Source organism: Garra rufa, chromosome 5 (assembly GCF_049309525.1).
Source record: "Garra rufa chromosome 5, GarRuf1.0, whole genome shotgun sequence".
NCBI lineage: Eukaryota > Metazoa > Chordata > Actinopteri > Cypriniformes > Cyprinidae > Garra > Garra rufa.
The window spans coordinates 48,221,509-48,242,108 of record NC_133365.1 but is presented as its reverse complement, the minus strand read 5'-3'; the positions used below and the strand labels follow the sequence as shown (position 1 = coordinate 48,242,108).

The following is a 20,600-nucleotide window of genomic DNA, read 5'->3' as shown; positions in this document are numbered from 1 at the left end:
TACTTTAGCAATAACTTCTTAGTTCTGTAATCCTCAAACAGTCAAACAGACAAACCTACTAATGCAGATGATTAAAAAATTGACAATATTTAAGCATGAGCTGACAAAATACAATAGAAAAGAACAAATGAAAACAGATGAGAATATGTGAGGTAAAATGAAATGAGCTGACATGAAAAAAGGAAGAGAAGAGAAGAGAAGAGAAGAGAAGAGAAGAGAAGAGAAGAGAAGAGAAGAGAAGAGAAGAGAAGAGAAGAGAAGAGAAGAGAAGAGAAGAGAAGAGAAGAGAAGAGAAGTTTTGATACCAAGTGCCAGATGAAGGATGTCAACAGTGAAGAGACTCAGACTGCATCTATCATGACAAACAGACAGAGAGATGAAAGAATACGTGTGATTGAGAACAAAGTGAGCCTGAAATGTTTCAATGTAATGAGTACTGAAGTTGACAATATGTATAAACGCCACAATGACAACAGACACACTGAAGAAAGACAAACGGACAGTGCCTCACCTCCATTACTGTGTAATTTGTCATCCTCAAGTTGTTCTAGAAAAAAAAATTATGCATATTCATCAATACATATTCATTAGTACATATTCAAATGAAATTCAATACATATTCATTAGATTTCTCTACAGTACCTTTCTAAAAACAATATTACTACTGCCATTAAGAATTTAACTGAAATGTGACCCTTAAAACAGTTTTGTAGTGTTCATAATGGAATCACCAAGACCATTAATGTAGAAAAAAGAGAAATTAAAATATTAGTCAAAATACAGTATCTCACAAAAGTGAGTACACACCAAACATTTCAGCAACAATTTTAGTATATCATCTCAAAGGACAATACTATAGAAATGAAACTTGGACATATTTTAGAGTAGTCAATGTGCAGCTTGTATAGCAGTTAGTGGTGGGCCGTTATCGGCGTTAACGTGCTGCGTTAACGTGAAACTCTTATCGCGCGATAAAAAAAATATCGCCGTTAATCTATTCTCAAATTTGGGTTGGGAGCTGGGTCTAAACTACGCAAGCTATGATGACTTTCACCTTGATAGTTTAACGCGGATGTATACCAAAGACTGTAGAATATGGTCGCGCGTTTAAGTCTCCTCCGCCAAAACACAGACGGGATCGCGTCATCCTCCATTCATAAAAACCGAATCTACTATAGCGAAATGCCACGTAAATTCGTCGTTTTTTGGATTCATAAATCAAATGTTGGTCAGTCACTTAATTCAAATCGCGATATGGACTAGTGTATGTGAAAACTGAAATGCAAAAAGACCGTTTTAATATGAATCCAATATGTTCCGTTTGCCTAGCTGTATGTATGCATTGCGGAGACAAGCTTTTACTACACGCATACTGAAACACACGTGACGCTCCCGGTAATCTTTGGCATTTTCATCTCACATGAACAGATAAACTCAATCTCCCAAACTGCTGTGAGTGTCACTTATACCGTTTCATTTGAGAAAACTAGCATCATATCATACTGTATACAGAAACTTCACGGCAACCTGTCAAAATAAAAGTACGGTGTAACATGTAATGGGCTGGGTAGGTGTTGACGTTAAAAAAAACACAATCTAATAGGGAGAAAAAATAATTTCATTGTTAGTTAGTTAGTAAACACAAGTACATCTAATTGAACATAATTTATTTTCATCAACAAATTATCATAGAACAGCTTTATGAGCTTTATGATCCATTCTCAAAGACTTTAAGTCATTATTTGGGTAGCACACATATTCTGAATGCCTTCAGCAGAATTCAAATTAGCCATTTTAATCTAGATTAATCTAGATTAATTCCAAGATTTAATCTAGATTAATCTAGATTAAAAAAATTAATCTATGCCCACCCCTAATAGCAGTATAGATTTACTGTCCTCTGAAAATAACTTAACATACACCTATTATTGTCAAAAGTCAGTACACCCTAAGTGATAACAGCAGTATGTTGTTCAACCATGCAAAGCCACGTGTCCTATTCATCATGTTTATGTTTTTGTCTGCTTGACAGGACCATACAAAGTTGTGTATCTTGTATTAGAGCAGTTAAAATTAGGTGCTTTAAGTACAATTCTCTCATACTGACCACTGGATGTTCAACATGGCATCTCATGGCAAAGAACTCTCTGAAGATTTGAGAATTTGAATTGTTGCTCTCCACAAAGATGGCCAAGGCTATTAGAGGTTCAGTAACACCCTGAAACCGAGTTACACTACAGTGGAACAGGCCTTGCAAGGGTCAAGAGTTGAGCACTCGTTCTGTGCGTCAGGTGCAGAACCTGGCTTCAAAAACAGATGCATAAGTGCTGCCAGCATCGCTTTAAAGGTTGCAGAAGTAGAAGGTCAGCTTGTCAGTACTCAGACCATACGCCGCACACTGCAACAAGTCGATTTGCATAGGCGTCGTCCCAGAAGGAAGCCTCATTTGAAGCTGGCTCACAAGAAAGCCTGCAAACAGTTTGCTGAAGACAACTTGTCCAAGAGCATGAATTACTGGAACCATGTCCTGTGGTCTAATGAGACTATAAGATAAACTTGTTTGGCTCAGATGGTGTCCAGCATTTGTGACGATGCCCTGGTGAGGAGTACCAAGAAAATTGTGTCTTGCTTACAGTCAAGCATGGTGGTGGTAGCATCATGGTCTGGGGCTGCATGAGTGCTGCTGGTACTGGGAAGCTGCAGTTCATTGAGGGAAACATGGATTCCAGTATGTACTGTACATTCTAAAGCAGAACATGATGCATTTCCTCCAGAAACTAGGCCGAACATGATAATACACACCACCAAGATAACAACTGCCTTGCTGAGGAAAGTGAAGGGGTGGGCAAGTATGTCTCCAGACCTGAATCCTAAGCACCTGTGGGGCATCCTCAAGCGTAACGTGGAAAAGCACCATGTGTCTAATGTCCAGCAGCTCCGTGAGGAGTGGAAGAGGATCCCAGCAACAACCTGTGCAGATGGTGCTAACACAATATATGGACAAATTCACTAGGGTGTACTCACTTTTGTTGCCAGCTATTTTGACAATAATGGCTGTATGTTGAGTAATTTTCAGGGGACAGTACAGTAAATCTATAATGTTATACAAGCTGCACATTGACTACTCTAAAATATATCCAAGTTTCATTTCTATTGTATTGTCCCTTGAGAAGATATACTAAAATGGTTGCTGAAATGTGAGGGGTGTACTCACTTTTGTATGTTTCAACTTTTGTTCCAGATGATGACCATCATGCATCATGTCTTGTTTTTCCACAGTCTAACTCTCTGTTTGTTTTCCCCTTTCAAAAATGATTGTGTTGACATAAATACAGAATAATTTGATTCTATCTTTAAGTGCATTGCCTTTAAACTCGGAAATCCAGCAGACAGACATTAAACGTTTCTAAACTCTAGAGTGTTGGTTTCTTTTTGGTTTAACTCTTCAGTAGATCATTTTCTGAATGTATTTTCAGGAGACTGAACGTGAGCTGTAGAAAATGTTTTCAACTCTGTGAGAGCAGGTAGGCTGCTGTGATTTGATTGATGGCACCTTTATATAGAATAGCTGAAAGACAGGAAGATGGATGGAAACCCACACGGCGAAATGTGCTACAGAACGTCAACTCTTTTTCAAAGTCATCTAATAAGTTAATTGAAAAAGTGATTCAATTTTCAGTCAAGTGAATTGTTTTAATTCTGCATCTCATTAAATTATGTACTTCCATAATGCATTTTAACTTTTAAACTTCTCAGCAATTACGTTGTAGAATCACTCTCCGAAAAAAAGGTACAAAAGCTGTCACTGGGGTGGTACTGGTATTAATATACCTTTAAGATACTAATATTAACCCAGCAGAGCAAATCATTGAAAGACTTGTGAAATCTGCGTAAAGAAATCAAGTGGATTCCTACTGAAATATACTACATGAAATGTGATTTTAACTAAATAAAGTTAAAGCATAAGTCTATTCTTGCAGAATAAGTGTTACTTAAAGTCTCTTGAGAACCAAGTTTTGTTTATAGTAAAGGTAAACCAGTCTCCTCCTGGCTTATATCGAAATCCTCCAAAATTTTTCTTTACAAATCCTCATTTTGTACTTCTAATTTGTGACTGGTGTTTTGTTTTGCTCTCTCTCTGTGCTTCCACGTTCGTCACGTCTTACTGCTTACACTATGATTACGTCCTACCTCATCCACTGGAAGCTGGAGATTACAGTTTCTAAAGTTTTAAATATTGATATTTGCATCAATTCAGTTCAGAAGGCCTTTATTAACCCCCTGGAGCTGTGTGGAGCACTTTTTATGATAGATCGATGCACTTTCTTTTGCTTCAAAATCTCAACAGCCATTCACTGCCATTATAAAGCTTGGAAGAGCCAGGACATGTTTTAATATAACTCCAATTGTATTCGTCTGAAAGAAAGAATGTCATGTACAGTTGAAGTTCAAAGTTTACATACACCTTGCAGAATCTGCAAAATGTTCATTATTTTACCAAAATAAGAGGGATCATACAAAATGCATGTTATTTTTTATTTAGTACTGACCTGAATAAGATATTTCACATAAAAGACATTTATATATAGTCCACAAGAGAAAATAACAGCTGAATTTATAAAAATGAGCCTGTTCAAAGGTTTACATACACTTGATACTAAATACTGTGTTGTTACCTGAATGATCCACAGATGTTTTTTTCTTTGTTTGTTTAGTGATAGTTGTTCATGAGTTCATGTTTGTCCTGAACAGTTAAACTGCTTGCTGTTCTTCAGAAAAAAATCTTTCAGGTCCCACAAATTCTTTGGTTTTTCAGCATTTTTGTGTATTTGAACCCTTTCCAACAATGACCGTACGACTTTGAGATCCATCTTTTAACACTGAGGACAACTGAGGGACTCATATGCAATTATTACAGAAGGTTCAAACTCTCACTGATGCTTCAGAAGGAAATACAATGCATTAAGAGTCTTTTGGAATTTTAAGATCAGGGAAAATTTTACTTATTTTGTCTTCTGGGAAACATGCAAGTATCTTCTGTACCTTCTAAAGGGCAGCACTAAATGAAAGAAATACGATATTTAGGCAATATAAAAAAAATTGTACGCATGTCAAAAGTTTTCACCCCTGGCTCTTAATGCATCGTGTTTCCTTCTGGAGCATCAGTGAGCGTTTGAACCCTCTGTAATAGTTGCATATGAGTCCCTCAGTTGTCCTCAGTGTGAAAAGATAGATCTCAAAATCATACAGTCATTGTTGGAAAGGGTTCAAATGCACAAAAATGCTGAAAACCCAAAGAATTTGTAGGACTTGAAGATTTTTTTTCTGAAGAAGAGCAAGCAGTTAACAAACAAGGGACTCAATAACTATTACTAAACAAAAAAACAGCCGTGGATCATTCAAGTAACAACACAGTATTAAGAATCAAGTGTATGTAAACTTTTGAATGGGGTCATTTTTATAAATTGAACTATTTTTTCTTTTAGACTTTATGTAAACGTCTTTTATGTGAAATCTTATTAAGGTCAGTACTAAATAAAAAAATAACACGCATTTTGTATGATCCCTTTTATTTTGGTAAAATAATTAACATTTTGCAGATTCTTAAAGGTGTATGTAAACTTTTGACTTCAACTGTACGCCTAGGATGGCTTGAGGGTTGAGTAAATTATGGGGTAATTTTCATTTTTGGGTAAACTATCCCTTTGAAGAGTGTGATTTTTTGCTATTTTACCACATTTTATTAATAAATAAGATCAGAAAAACATTACATGCATGACGCTCATGACCATCACAGCTCATCACAGCTCAAACATACTTATATTTAGGCCAAAAATGACAGCTTTACTAAGTTACGGTTTACGACTTGAAACTTTCTGAAAAAAGAGAAAAATTGTCAATTTCTGTCAAAGACTGTTAATCAGTAATTGCTTGGAACCCACAGTCCACCAACTCCACACATGAACAAACACTATTACAGGAGCCCCCCTCTTGTGGTTTCTACCTAGACTGTGGCTTAGCGGTCACAGTTCACTACGCACAAATGATTCCAAGGTCCCTTAACAACCCCCCAACCCCCTTACAAGACACGCTCGCTCTAGGGGACACACTCCCCCTCTTTGAGCATGATGGGAGATAAGTGTTCGCCACTCCTAAGGAGGGGTCCAGTGGGCACAGCTGAAGGACACTTCTTCTTGTCATCTCATGGCCTGGAAGATGCTCAAATGAGCATTTTTAATTACAGAGGAGAGATGACAAACAAGCTACTCGAAGTTTCAAAGTTTCAGGCATGGCCCGCACTTGACCCGCCGGGAGATGTGTGAAGCCTGCGATGTAAAGTTGCTTACACGATTGAGAAACCAATAACTAACTACTTGGCTAGTTGATGAGTTTATTAATACGTTGCAGAGCCCCAGAGGAAGTTTCACATTAACGACATCATTTTCCTTCTTTCAGTGTCATTTCTAGGGCTTGACAAACAAACAACAACCCTAAGCAATTATCCTATATGTATATCACATCTTAAAAGTACAACATTAACCAGAACTGGACTTGAAATTAAATGTTGTGTCCCTTTTTAATTTTAAAATATTGTATCCTATCATAGTGACAATGTGCAGAGATACTTTAAGCCAACTGCAGGTTGGTTTTTCCTTAAAAAAAGGCAATACAGTCAAACCAAAAATTACTCAAACACCAAATATTATTTTTGATATTTTTTTTTTTTTACCAGTGTGTTTTTACTAGTGTGGGGGTGAAAACTTTTTGAATTTTAAGATCAGGGTATATTCAACTTATTTTGTCTTCTGGGAAACATGTAAGTATCTTCTGTAGCTTCTGGAGAGCAGTACTAAGCAAATTGCAGAGTTCCAAAAGTTTGTAAGTAAGTTTGAAACCTAACATAAGAACCCAGCAGAATTTAAACTGCAAAAAAATTATATAAAATGAATAACACACACACAAAAAAAAAACGTTAATTTTGGTGGATACGGATATGCCACTGATATACGGTGCATCCCTATCTAGTAACACCCTGAAATGAGTGCAAAGAAAAAAACAGTTTGCTCTCCAAAAAAGCTGTTATATGTATTTTTCTAAACATCCTCATCTCACCGCCCCATGGTGGTTTTGTCTATCGTCAATTTTCAACCTTGGGATTCAGTCTTGCTACAGATAGGTGTGAATGAATCCTTCTGCTGTGCAGTAGATTGTGACTACAGCTGCCAGTAATTCCTCAGTGTTCGTTCTCCTGAAATGATGAAAGTATCTTATTAAAACAAGAAACAAATGCCAAAGATTTCCTTTCTTACAACTAATCTCATCTGAAGAGACCCATGGCCTCACAGTAAGTGTGACAAACATTCTTCCGGTTATAGTTTGATTGCATGTATGAGTTGCACAACTTGATGCCACAATTCTAGAGAGTTCTGGGAGTTTGCCAAGACGTTGCTATGAGTTTGCTAAGGTGTTTTGACTGGTTACCCTCAGGCCCTCCAAAATGCAGATGAGTTTCTTGAACAAAAATTGGCAGATAATGTACTCACCCCCTTGTCATCCAAGATGTTAATTTCTTTCTTTCTTCAGTCGTAAAGAAATTATATTTTTTGAGGAAAACATTTCAGGATTTTTCTCCATATAGCGGACTTCTATGGTGCCCCAAGTTTGAACTTGACTGTTGTAAACAATCCCAGCCGAGGAAGAAGGGTCTTATCTAGTCTCAGCCTAAGAAGTCACACCCACGGCTAAACGTCTGATGCATATGGTACACTTAACTGGAAACACTTCAGGAATTTCGAAGTCGTCATCTGATTAGTTGAATTTGATCAGATTTCCGGGAGACACGAGTGTCGCGTTTATTTTCGCCGGGAAACAAAGCGCAGACTGATTTACTCTGTGTTTTGCTAAGAGGTGCTTATGCAGACGCCATTGTTGTTATACACATTTGCAACATTCGCAAACAAATTACTGACTTACTGCTGTTCTCCCTCTTCTTCTTTAACTTTCAATGCTGTTTATTTCAATGACTGACTTGTTGCACACCAGTCTGTTGCTGTGGGGACATTTCCACACCCCGAAACGTGATGCTGAATGAAACGAACTGTGATTGGTTGTTTGACATCGGTCAAACGGCCTTATGGGCGGGCCTTGGCCAATGAAAGCTGCCATGGATTTCAGACATTCAGCCGTCAGTCTGAAGGTCTGGCTATGTGAGACTAGGTCTTATCTATCTCTTTTTTTATTATAACTTTTATACTTTTTTTTTTTAAGATTTATTTTTTGGCATTTTTGCCTTTATTACGATAGGACAGATCAGACATGACAGGAAGCGAAGTGGGAGAGAGATGGGGGGCGGGATCGGGAAAGGTCCTCGAGTTGGGATTCGAACACGGGACGCCCAAAGCACAACGGCGCTATATGTCGACGCACTGCCCACAAGGCTATCGGCGCCGACAACTTTTATACTTTTTAACCTCAAATGCTCATCTTGTCTTGCTCTGCCTAAACTCTGTTTTTTTTTTAGTTCAAGACAGGGTATGTCAGAAAACTCCCCTCTTATTTTCTCCCTCAACTTCAAAAATAATTTCAAAATGATCCTATATCGCTGCAGAACTACCGACCCAGTGTTTGAAAAGTAAACATGCAAAGAAGATCAAATACTCTTAACAAAAAAGGTAAAACAGTGATGTAGGAGGATTTTGAAATTGAGAGAGAAAATGAGATGAGAGTTTTTCAACATACCCTAACTGTCTTGAACTGGAAAAAACAGAGTTCAGGCAGAACAAGACAAGACGAGCGTTTGAGGTTTAAAAGTATTTAAATTGTAAAGAAAAGAAAATAACCAATCGTTTCGCTAGATAAGACCTTTCTTCCTCGGCTGGGATTGTTTACAGCCACATTTGGGATTGTTTGAAACTGCATTTAAACTGCATTTTGGAAGTTCAAACTCGGGGCACCATAGAAGTCCACTATATGGAGAAAAATCCTGAAATGCTCAAAAAACAATTTCTTTATGACTGAAGAAAGAAAGACATGAACATCTTGGATGACAAGGGGGGGCGGGGGTACATTATCTGTACATTTTTGTTCTGAAAGTGAACTTCTCTTATAAGAACAGATTTAGATAAAGCTTTAGAATAGCTTTACATCACTTGCTCACAGACGGATCCTCTGCAGTCAATGGGTGCCATCAGAATGAGAATCTAACACCAACTATAATCCACATGTAACATAAATAAACCACAAACTGTGTGTTTGTGATAAACAAATCCGTCAAGTTGTTTTTTAACTATTTCTTCCAGTTAAAAGTCCTCTCTCCAAAACATTGCTTTCTTCTATCTGAATCAAGAGAGGAATATGCACAGATCGAGCACAGTTCACAAGCAAAAACAGTCTAAGCAAATATGTTGGTGGATTTTGATGTTAGAGATTAACAGTAGATGGACTTTTTCACTGGAGGAACAATTATTATGGATTATGGGCTCGTATTTTGGCCAGAAGTGACGGTTTAAAGTCAAAACACCTTAATGAATAATTTGTTTATTATTAACACGCAGCTTTTTGCTTCACAAGATGTTTATTAATGGACTGGAGTGATTACTTGTGGATTATTGTGATGTTTTTAACAGCTGTTTAGACTCTCATTCTGACGGTACCCATTCAGTGCAGAGGATCCATTGGTGAACAAGTGATGCTAAATTTCTCCAAATCCGTTTTGATGAAGAAACAAACTCATTTACATCTCAGAATGGCCTATTTTTAGCAACTTTTGATTTTTGAGCAAACTATTCCCTTAACATGTTAACAAAGTATTCTTCATAGTCGTTTACGATGATATGTATGACTGTTTCATGCTCCACCAGGTCAAAATCATTGCCTAGAGTGCTCAGAAAATAATCCACTATGCTTTCATTCAGGTCCGTTACACAAACAGTGTGGGAAGAGTTATATGACCAAATTGAATATGTGTGGTCAGAGGTTTGTTCAAAACCCTTATCCGAACTATGAGCCTTGTAGCACCACTAATGACATAACATCCAAACTACAGAACCCAAAGAAAGAAGGAGAGCTGACCGATAATGATTTAGCAAATCCTAATGAGAACATGTCAACATTTCTGAAACAATGCATTTCCAGTCACAACCATTGCCTAGCAACAGTGCCACAAAGGGACGCATGGATACTTCTATTAGCATCTCGATTAGCAATGGCATTATCACAAGTCAAAGATACTGTCATTAATATCACAAAACAACTCAAGAAAGGTGTCAAGACGACACGTCACCCACGCAGCTTGCCTATACATCACGGCACTAATCACTTCCCAATGCCATTAATTAGGTTCTGCTCTAATAATAATGCAACGTGACTGAATACATGACACGATGCCTATGAATATGACTTAGCAGTGATATTTCTGTCAAGACAGGGCTAATTATAAAGGCTCTCAACCATCCAGAGTGGACAGAATACTGACAGAGAGGAAATGACACACATCAGATCAACAAGACATTTGAGATATTTTGAAATGACTAAGTCTCTCCAACCAAACATGCATTTAACCAAGAGAAACTGGAATGGCTTTACTGAGACAATGAACAAACCCAGAAGCAGTAGGTCATCCGGGTACTTCTCGCCTACTGTATTTCGAATACTATGAATTCGGACATACTACTCGCCTCACATACTGTTTTTCGCATTCTGTATAGTAGGGAAGTATGCGATTTCGGACGCAGCGTGAGTTTTTACAGACTTTTTTTACTGTATTTCTTTGTTTTACGTGCAAACTATATGCAATCATTTATACATTTGAGGTTTAATATTTTTATTCAGCAAGGACACATCAAAATAATCAAGAAGTAAAGACATTAATAATGTTAAAAAATGTTTTCTATTTTAAATAAATGCTGTTCTTTTAAACTTTCTACTCATCAAACAATCTTGATCAAAAAACCGCATCAAAATTTAACAGCACTGATAATACTAAGATGTTTTTTGAGCAGCAAACCAGAATATTAAAATGGTCTCTGGATCATGCGACACTCAAGACTAGAGTAATGATGCTGAAAATTAGAATAAGAATAAATATTTTTTTTTAAATGCACTACCAGTCAAAAGTTTTTGAACAGTATGATTTTTAATGTTTTTTAAAGAAGTCTCTTCTCGTTAGGGTTGCCAGGTCCCAGAAAAAAGTCCAGCCCAAGGCTTACTCAAAACCCGCCCATGGATGAATAAAACATCTTGAATGATATTCCTTACAAATAATAATACACTTTAGAAAAAAAAGATCTATTTTCATTTTGATTTGTCTATAGACAAACTTTAGGCGGCCGCGGTACATTATAAAAGTAGCCCAAAAAAATGCAACCCGCAGCTCTGCAATTTTTCCCGCGACTGCATTTTCAAAATAGACCAATTGACTGCTTCTCGTCACCAAGCCTGCATTTATTTGATCTCAAAGTACAGCAAAAACAGTAACATTTTTAAATATTTTTACTATTTATTTTTACTATTTTACTTGTTTTCTATTTGAATACATATTCAAATGTAATTTATTTCTGTAATTTCAAAGCTGAATTTTTAGCATTATTATTCCAGTCACATGATCCTTCAGAAACCAATCTAATATTCTGATTTGCTGCTCAAAAAACATATATTATTATCATTATGTTGAAAACTTAATGATAAAGTTATACTGACAAGCTTTTGAATTGGTATAATGTTACAAAAGATTTTTTATTTCAGATAAGTGCTGATCTTTGGATCTTTCTATTCATTAAAGAACCCTGAAGAAAAGTACTAAACTGTTTAAATATTGATAATAATAATAATAATAATAATAATAATAATAATAATAATAAAATGTTTCTTGAACAGCAAATTAGCATATTAGATTTCCTGAAGGATCAATGCGACACTGAAGTTTTTATGCTAAAAATGTAACTTTAATCACAGGAATAAATTACATTTTAAAACATATTCAAATAGAAAAAAGTTTTTTTAAATAGTAAAAACATTTCAAAATGTTAAGGTTTTTGCTGTACTTTAGCTCAAATAATGCAGGTTTGGTGAGCAGAAGAGACTTCTTTAAAAAAATATAAAAAAAATCTTAAGGTTCAAAAACTTTTGACTGGTAGTGTATATTAAAACAGAAAACACATACTTTAAATAGTAATAATTCTACACACTATTACGGTTTATACTGTAACTGTAATCATATAAATGCAGCCTTGGCGATCATAAGAGGCTTTTTTCAAGAACATTAAAACTTTAAACAGTTGTGTATATAAAGCAAGCTCTATTGACAGTTTCTTTTCCTAGTTTAACAGTTTTCTAACAGCCTGAAATTCTAAATAGAATTTTTATTGTAATTTGGAACTAACTGTACTGCAAGTGCATTTCAGGACATACATTTTTCCAGTTTTCTATGAACTAAGGGACAAGTTAAAATGATTACAACGATAGCATTTCAAATATACTGTCAACAATATACTGAGTTTAAATCATGTTGAACCTGAAATATTTGCTTAAAGCCAGTTACTGAGTAGTGACAATGTCACGGTTTAAATTTGTTTTTACCATTTGCACATTTATTTTATGAAAACAACCACCTTTGGGTGAATATTTGTGGCAACCACACTTGTGAAACACGGTTTATTTGTAAAACCGTTTGAGGGGCTGTTTTTGTGGGCAACTGAAAACATACATCCCAATTACACACTAATATGGATGATAAGCAGCATTCAGAACGCAGAAGCCTGTAGGGAAGGATTGTGGGCAAACCAAGGACACAATTAGAATCCTAAATGTGACTCAACAGCATGACAACTGACTCAAGAACAGAAATTCGCAACGAATTATACTCTTTAAAGCATTTATCTCAATGAAAAATATCTTTTCTGATTACTTTGCTTACTTAACTCCTCACTATCTGAATGCTTCCTTCAGCACAGCCTTCAAATCAGCTGTGTGGTACACAATCTCTCCCATTTAATCATAAAATCATGTTTAAATGTCTGTGAGACGCTCAAAGTGAATAAATATCTCTTCAAAGTTTCTACAGGCACCTGTAAATAAAGCAGATGTTCTAACTCTAGGCCAGTGTTGTTTAAAGTTTAGTTTGAAAACAGCACTAATCATTTATTTAGTGCTGTTGAAAACCACACCGCTGAGATATTTATCTGTAAATTCATAAAAGCAAACTAATTTGGTACAATATTTCTTTGTCTGAAACATTTTGTCCACTTAATTTTGGAAATAACATGGTGTGAATACCAGTAAATGAAATGTTTTCATGGCAATTTGTACAAACAGCTGCTCTGGGTGAACGCTCAATGGCACAACTCAGGTAGGTTTTTTTTTTTTTTTTTTTTTTTTACAATTTATAAAGTACCTGTTTAAAAGTTAAAGGGTTAGTTTACACAAAAATGAAAATTCTGTCATTAATTACTCACTCTTATGTTGTTCCAAAAACATAAGACATCATTTTATTATTATTTTTTAATATTCTAGTAGCTTCATAAAATTAAGGTTGAACCACTGATGTCGCACTGACTACTTTAACAATGTCCCTAATACCTTTTTGGGCCTTGAACATGTCAGATGCTGTCTATGCAGGGTCTGAAAGCTCTCAGATTTCATTAAAAATATCCTAATTTGTGTTCTACAGACGAACAAAGGTCTCATGTTGTTGGTGAGCAATTAAAAACAGAATTTAAATTTTTTAGGTGAACCATCCCTTTAAATAGAATCCAGTAGAGGACATGATCTTTATCTTTATAAACTAGATCTATACAGTAAATGCTGACATGCTGAACATGAAATTGCTATAGTGTACCCTTTTTTCAAGAGGCTATTTAAAGGTCTTGAAAAATGGCTGAGATGTGACTTTCCACTTTTGCTATGGTGTATGTCTTTTAAAAGATAAGACAGAAATCCCTCAAACCAGAAAAAGTGATTTCTCCTCTGTGTGTGTAAAGAAATTTACAGCATCCGACAGAATCTGGGGCCGGATTCACGAAACATTCTTAAGAAGAAATTTCTTCTTAACTGCCATTTTCTTCTTATTTTTTAAAATAAGAAAAAAGTTAAGAATATTTTGTATTCCCAAAAAAATCATCTTAAGAATATTCTTATCTTTTTACTTAAGATTGTTCTTAAGACAAAAATTAAGAAAATTCAAATTCTTGAAAAGAATCTTCTTAAAAACCATTGTAAATAACTTCTTAAAGTTAGGATAGCCCAAGACTTGTCTTAAATCCCAAATAGTAATAATTATTTAATTAATTGATTGGGTTATTTCAAATTAACTGTTATATTTAAGCATTGCAACACTACTAGCTACAAATAATACATATTAGGACTATTATTAGAGATGAACAAGAGTTCGCTGAAGTGACAGCAATGACTGATAATGTAAACAATGATCTGTCATGATTAGCCTGTGTATGACCCTACTTTTTGCCGTCATCAAAACTTAGTAGCAACTCGACAAAATCGAGTCAGATAGGGAGATTTAATAAAAAAATAAATAAAAATAGGACATAATCTTTGGCCGTATTTAGCGCATGTGCAGGACGCGTTTGCTGTAGCAGCGCACACACATAACGGAAGCGTTCATTCAGACGAGGCAACAAAATACAACACAAAAGTGAATAAACTGATCGCCAAAGCTTAAGACAGACCCTTTAAAAGTAACAGTTCAAAAACACGGCGCATTAAAAACATGAAGCCGAGCGCCAGACACGGTCGTGACGAAAATGTGCGTGCTTATGATTATTAGGATAATCTGCAGAAACCGCAAAAAAGACGTTGAAGTGTTTATAAATGCGTCTTCAGCCATGTATTCACTCAGATAGATGTATCTTTTTTTTTCTTAAGAAAGAAATTAAGATGTTCTTAAGAACATATTTGAGAATATCTTAAGATTTTTTCAAGAATTGCACTTAAGAACATTCTTACGAACTTCTTAGAATTTATCTTAAGAAATTTCTTAATTTATTTCTTAAGAAGATATTCGTGAATCCGGCCCCTGTTCTAGAAAGAGTCACAACCCCCTACATTCACATTCAAAGATGCGTCCAATGAATAAATGGCAAAAAATGTGAATGGAAATTGTACAAATCTGGATATTTTCTAGAATTTTGCTTTCAATTAAGACTGTTTTTAGTTACTGAATTAATTTTATTTAATTATTTTATATATTTTTTATATATTTGTAGTATAACCTTACACAGAGCACGTGCGATGACCGATCTCAAAAGTGAAACTAAAAGTTATCCTGCATTCAAAACGGCAGTTTCAATGCCCCGCATATTAATAGCGTCTCGAGCTCTGTAATTAAATGTATATTTTTCTCCATGTGTTTCCTTCCTGCTGTGTGAGAGCGAGCCGCTCTTTGAGACAGCCAATCAGAGCAGAGCTCCTCATTATTATTCAGGAGCCTTCCAAATAAGGTAATAACAGACCATTTCATACTGGGGACAAATCCTAGGGTTGTAAAAGGACCTGTAAATCCATTTCTGCAGAATTTTTGCCCTTACCTAAGCCATATACCTTCTATGTAGATATCAGAAAACAATTTAAAATATTGTATAAATATTGCACCTTTAAGTAAAATCTACTTAACTAAGTTAAGTACAATTAGCAAAGGAAATAAGTAAATTTAACATATACAGTTCAAGTTTGATGAGTAGTGTAGTGTAACTATTTCAGCTACTTTATTCAAATTACTTTTCTAAATTTAACCCATTACATTCACAGTGTGGATACAAAGATCAAATGTGTGTCTCATCAATAAATGGAAGAAAATGAGAATGGAAATGGTACAAATATTGATATTTTCTACAACTTTAAATTTGCTTTGAGAATGTAAGAATCAATAAAAAATATTAAGCTTAAATGTGTTTTAATAGCTTTAAATTAAGATTGTTTTTAGTTACTAAATTAATAAAATAATGTTGAAACATGGGATGAGTTCTAAAACTTATGGTATAACATATACATAAAACACACACACACTACTGCTGAAATATTCAAAGTTTGGGGTCATTAGGGTCAACGGATGCAAAACTAACTTTTACATGTTGTTTGAAAATTACTATGTGTTGGCAGTTTGTGTACACAAGCACCCTACAATAATAAAAATCCACCCAGTGGTATTTTTTGAATCTTTAAAAGTAATATCCCCTTTTTAAAATCAGGTCATTCTCAGCTTCTTGTTGTTGTGACAAAACACAGTTGATTGACATGAGCGTCTTACCTTAGACCCGCCCTCACCGAGCTGAAGCAGACCGAATACAGAGGAAGACTCTAATTGAGCGATTGAGGTGTTCTGTTGTTGGATGTAATAATGAACACAACAGTAGTCATTTACTCCCGACATCTGAGCCACTTAAAAGGCAGAAGACGACGTTACTTTCGTTTTTAAAAGGAAAGCGCCGATCCCGATCTACATATGCATCTATGTTCGTTTGCATCATTCGTGATGCAGCTTCACCCACAGCAGAAGTGAGTATAAGGGTTTTTTATGCATCTTTGCAAATGCCCTTTCTTAATAATGTGCTTGTTGGCAAGTCTCACCGATAAACGCGGCTAAATGCAGCTAAACACGGCTAAAGTAAACATTACAGCTCGTAATCCCTCAGCAGAGAGGGGCGTGGCGAGCAGAGCTCATTTGCATTTAAAGGACCCATGCGATAAAATGAGCTGATATTTTGCAGAGCTGATTTTGACAAGGTAAAGGGGTGTTTTTTTTTACACTACTATTGAGAATTTTTAACCAAAGTATATTAGAGACTTTTCATTAAGACCCTAAGGAATCATATGAACTTGTGGAAAATGGGCATCCGATGACCCCTTTAAAGATGGGCTATATTTATTTGTTAAAAAATAAAGTAACAAAAGTAATATTTGTGATAAATGTAACATGTTTTGTTAAATTAATCAAATGAATGTAACTGATTACATTTGATTACTTTTTGATTAATTTTCTAAATTAAAAATGACAATTTCTAAACAATTTTCTAAAAACATTTTCAAACATTTAAGGCAGGCAGGGTTAACCTTACAGTAGTACTCAACACTGATTACTGTCAGGCTTTCAAAATCCTTCCAAAATCGTTAACATTTGCAGAAGTAACTAATTTAATTTAACGCATTTTTTCTCAGTAACTGTAACAGATTGCAGTTACATTTATTTTGTAATTAAATTATGAATTCTGTTACAAATAGTAACTAGTTACTCCCTAAAACTGTATGGTACTTGTACACACGGAAACATACAGGCGCATAGGAACGCATTATCAGCGATGCTCTTATGTATAATTATGAGTGATTCCCTTGTGCTGCATTGCTCTCTGCATACAAGTATCCTTTATAACATGATTATTTCTTTTCTCTGGAGAGCACTGAGGTGCGAGGTCTCAAATTCACTGAAATAACTAATTCAGTTTGGTATCCTCTTGACGTCTCCATCTCCATAACTCTTTCTCTCCTCATCGTATGAGACCACTATGCTTATCTTCATACCTACCCTTAAAGAAAGCGAGGTGGAAAGATATTGAGATGAAGGAGCAAAGACTGCAGGTTTTGTCAAGTCAAGTCATTCAAGTCAAGTCATTTTTTCACATGGAACACAAAAGGACAAGTTTAAACAAATATCTGCATTGCATAATGGAAGTGAATGCTGAGCTCAGGCTTTTAAGCTCTGAAAGCTCTGTAAAAGCATCATAAGAGTAATCCATATGACTCATGTGCTATATTATATTTAAGTTCTACATGGTGCGATCCATATTTAAAATCATTATTCACTGAAAATCTTGCTCCACATCCTAGGCCACCATTCACTCTCACTGAATGGAAAAAGCAGCTTGGATCACAGAAGAAACAATGTCCTAAGTGGGTTTGGAACGAGATGAGAGTGAGTAAATGATGACAGAATTCTCATTTTAGGGTGAACTATTCATTTAAATGAATCAGAGTCTGAATAAAGACACGGCAGAGATGAGAACAAGGGGGGTAGAGAGACAGACGGAGAGCGAGTGAGAAAGAAAAAGAAATCAAGATGACAAGAGGTGCCATTTCTAAATTATACACCACGCTCTCATGACGGCTGGAATCCCCCATAGTCCTCGTGTGGCACCTCCGCTGGACCCTGAAGGAGCCCATGCTGGGTCCTCGACAAGCTATGAGCATCTTAAAAGCCTCTCTAAGCCTGTCTTTAAACAAAGCAATCCAGCCTGATCACACTTTCAACAGTGCAACCGGCGGTTAGCGCTGTGTCTGAACACTATCGCAGCGGGGAATCCACGTTTGCGAAGATTCAGGCACTCCAGGGCAGCCGCACTAACGCTACTTAAAGTAAACAGAGTCAATGGAGGAAAGAAAGCTCAGATGTGAGGGTACCACGAATTTGTTGAAGAGATTCAATGACAACAAACTGCATTATATCTACATTATGCCTTTTCACTTCAAAAATACATGCACAATTTGAATAGAAACTTTAAGAAAAGCACAACGGGGCTTGTGCGAAGTAGTATGCGTGATATAATTCACCTGCTTAAGAACATGCCAGAACTGTTCTCCTTTGTTTTCTCGCAATCCTTATTAAAACATTTACACAATGTACAACCAGACTTAAAGAGCTTTGCTGCCCTCTGTTGGCCAATACTGGCATTATTGAGTTTCCAGGGTACTTTTGGCCTTTTAAAAAAATCCACTTTTAATAGAAAATGTAAGATAAAATGTTAATAAATAAAAAAAAAATAACCATAAAACTATGATCTGCAGATATGTGACCACAAAAACAGTCTTAAGTAACACTGGTATATTTGTAGAAATAGCCAAAAGTACATGGTAATCAAAATTATCGATTTTCTTTTATGACAAAAATCATTGGGACATTAAGTAAAGATCATGTTTCATGAAGATATTTTGTAAATGTCCTAGCATTACTAAATCAAAACTTAATTTTTGATTAGTAATATGCATCGCTAAAAACTTAATTTGGACAACTTTAAAGGCAATTTTCTCAATATTTAGATTTTTTTGCACCTCAGATTCCAGATTTTCAAATAGTTGTATCTCGGCCAAATATTGTCTACTCTAACAAGCTATACATCGACCGAAAGCTCAATTTCAAAAGATTTACCCTTATGGTTTTGTGGTCTAGGGTCACACATGTGAAAGAAAACGTGGAAAAATTATTACTCATCTTTTATTTACATTTGAACAAAAAGTGGCATGTCCAAAATTATTCATACCCTTCTCAATAATCAATAGAAAAGCCTTTATTGGCTATTACAGCAATCAAACGCTTCCTATAATTGCTGACCAGCTTTGCATGTCTCCACTGGTATTTTTGCCCATTCGTGTTTAGCAATGAGCTCCAACTCAGGTTGGAGGGTCTCCTTGCCATCACCCTGATCTTTAGCTCCCTCCACAGATTCTCAAATGGATTTAAGTCAGGACTCTTGCTGGGCCACTAAACATTTCTTCACCACTTTTGCTGTGTGTTTTGGGTCGTTGTCGTGCTGAAATGTCCACTGGTGCCCAAGGCCAAGTTTCTCTACAGACTGCCTGATGTTGTTGGGAATTTTGATTTATTGCTCCTTTTTCATGGTGCCGTTTACTTTGATTAGGTTCCCTGGTCCACCGGCTGAAAAACACCCCCAAAACATTAGGTTCCCACCACCATGTTTGACAGTGGGGATGGTGTTCTTAGGGTTGAAGGCTTCTCCTTTTTTAGGCCAAATGAAGTCTACATCATTGTGGCCAAACAATTCAAATTTTGTTTCATCTGACCATAAAACAGAAGACCAGAAGTCTTCTTCTTTGTCCAGATGAGCATTTGCAAAGGCCAAGCAGGCTTTTAGTGATGTCCTCCTTGGTCTGCGTCTGTGGAACCCAGCAGAGTGCAGTGTCCGTTGGACTGTCTGCCTTGAGATGTTGCCACCAGCAGAGCCCAGATTCATCAGGATGCCCTTGGTGGTGATCCTTGGATTCTTTTTTACCTCTCTCACTATCCTCCTGGCCAGAACAGGTGTCACTTTTGGCCTCCGACCACGTCCTCTGAGATTTTTCACAGTGCGGAACGTCTTGTATTTTTTAAATAATACTTTGCACTTTAGCCACTGGAACTTCAAAACATTTAGATATGGTCTAATAGCCCTTTCCTGACTTGTGAGCAGCCACAATGCGCAGCCGCAGGTCCTCAGTGAGCTCCTTTGTCTTAGCCATGACTGTCCACAAACCAACAGCAGAGAGCTGCTGTTTTTCACCTGTTGAGTTGATTAAAACAGCTGTTCCCAATTAATCAGGGTAATCAGGATGCTTTAGAACAGCTTGGATTATTTGGAATGGTATAGAACTTTGGATTTTCCCATAGACAGTTTGCAAAGGGTATGAATAATTTTGGACATGCCACTTTTTGTTCAAATGTAAATAAAAGCTGAGAAATATTTTTTTGAGTAATATTTTTTTCCACAATGATGCCTCTTGTACATCGTCTTATCTTTTGGGAGAAGCCTGTGTCATTTCTGGTCAAAAAAAAACTTGCTGGTAGAATAAAAGTAACTTTAAGTCAGAATTTGCCAGGGGTATGA

The 20,600-nt window shown here is 36.1% G+C and overlaps 1 protein-coding gene across 1 annotated transcript in view; it reads right to left on the bottom strand.

Moving 5' to 3' along the window:
* Window positions 1–20,600, bottom strand: part of ksr2 (kinase suppressor of ras 2) — a 133,438-nt gene that overhangs the window by 95,654 nt on the left and 17,184 nt on the right. Inside the window, exon 4 of the mRNA XM_073840110.1 lies at window positions 512–547. Within this exon, the coding sequence (XP_073696211.1) occupies window positions 512–547 (36 nt within the window). The remainder of the gene's footprint in view (window positions 1–511; window positions 548–20,600) is intronic.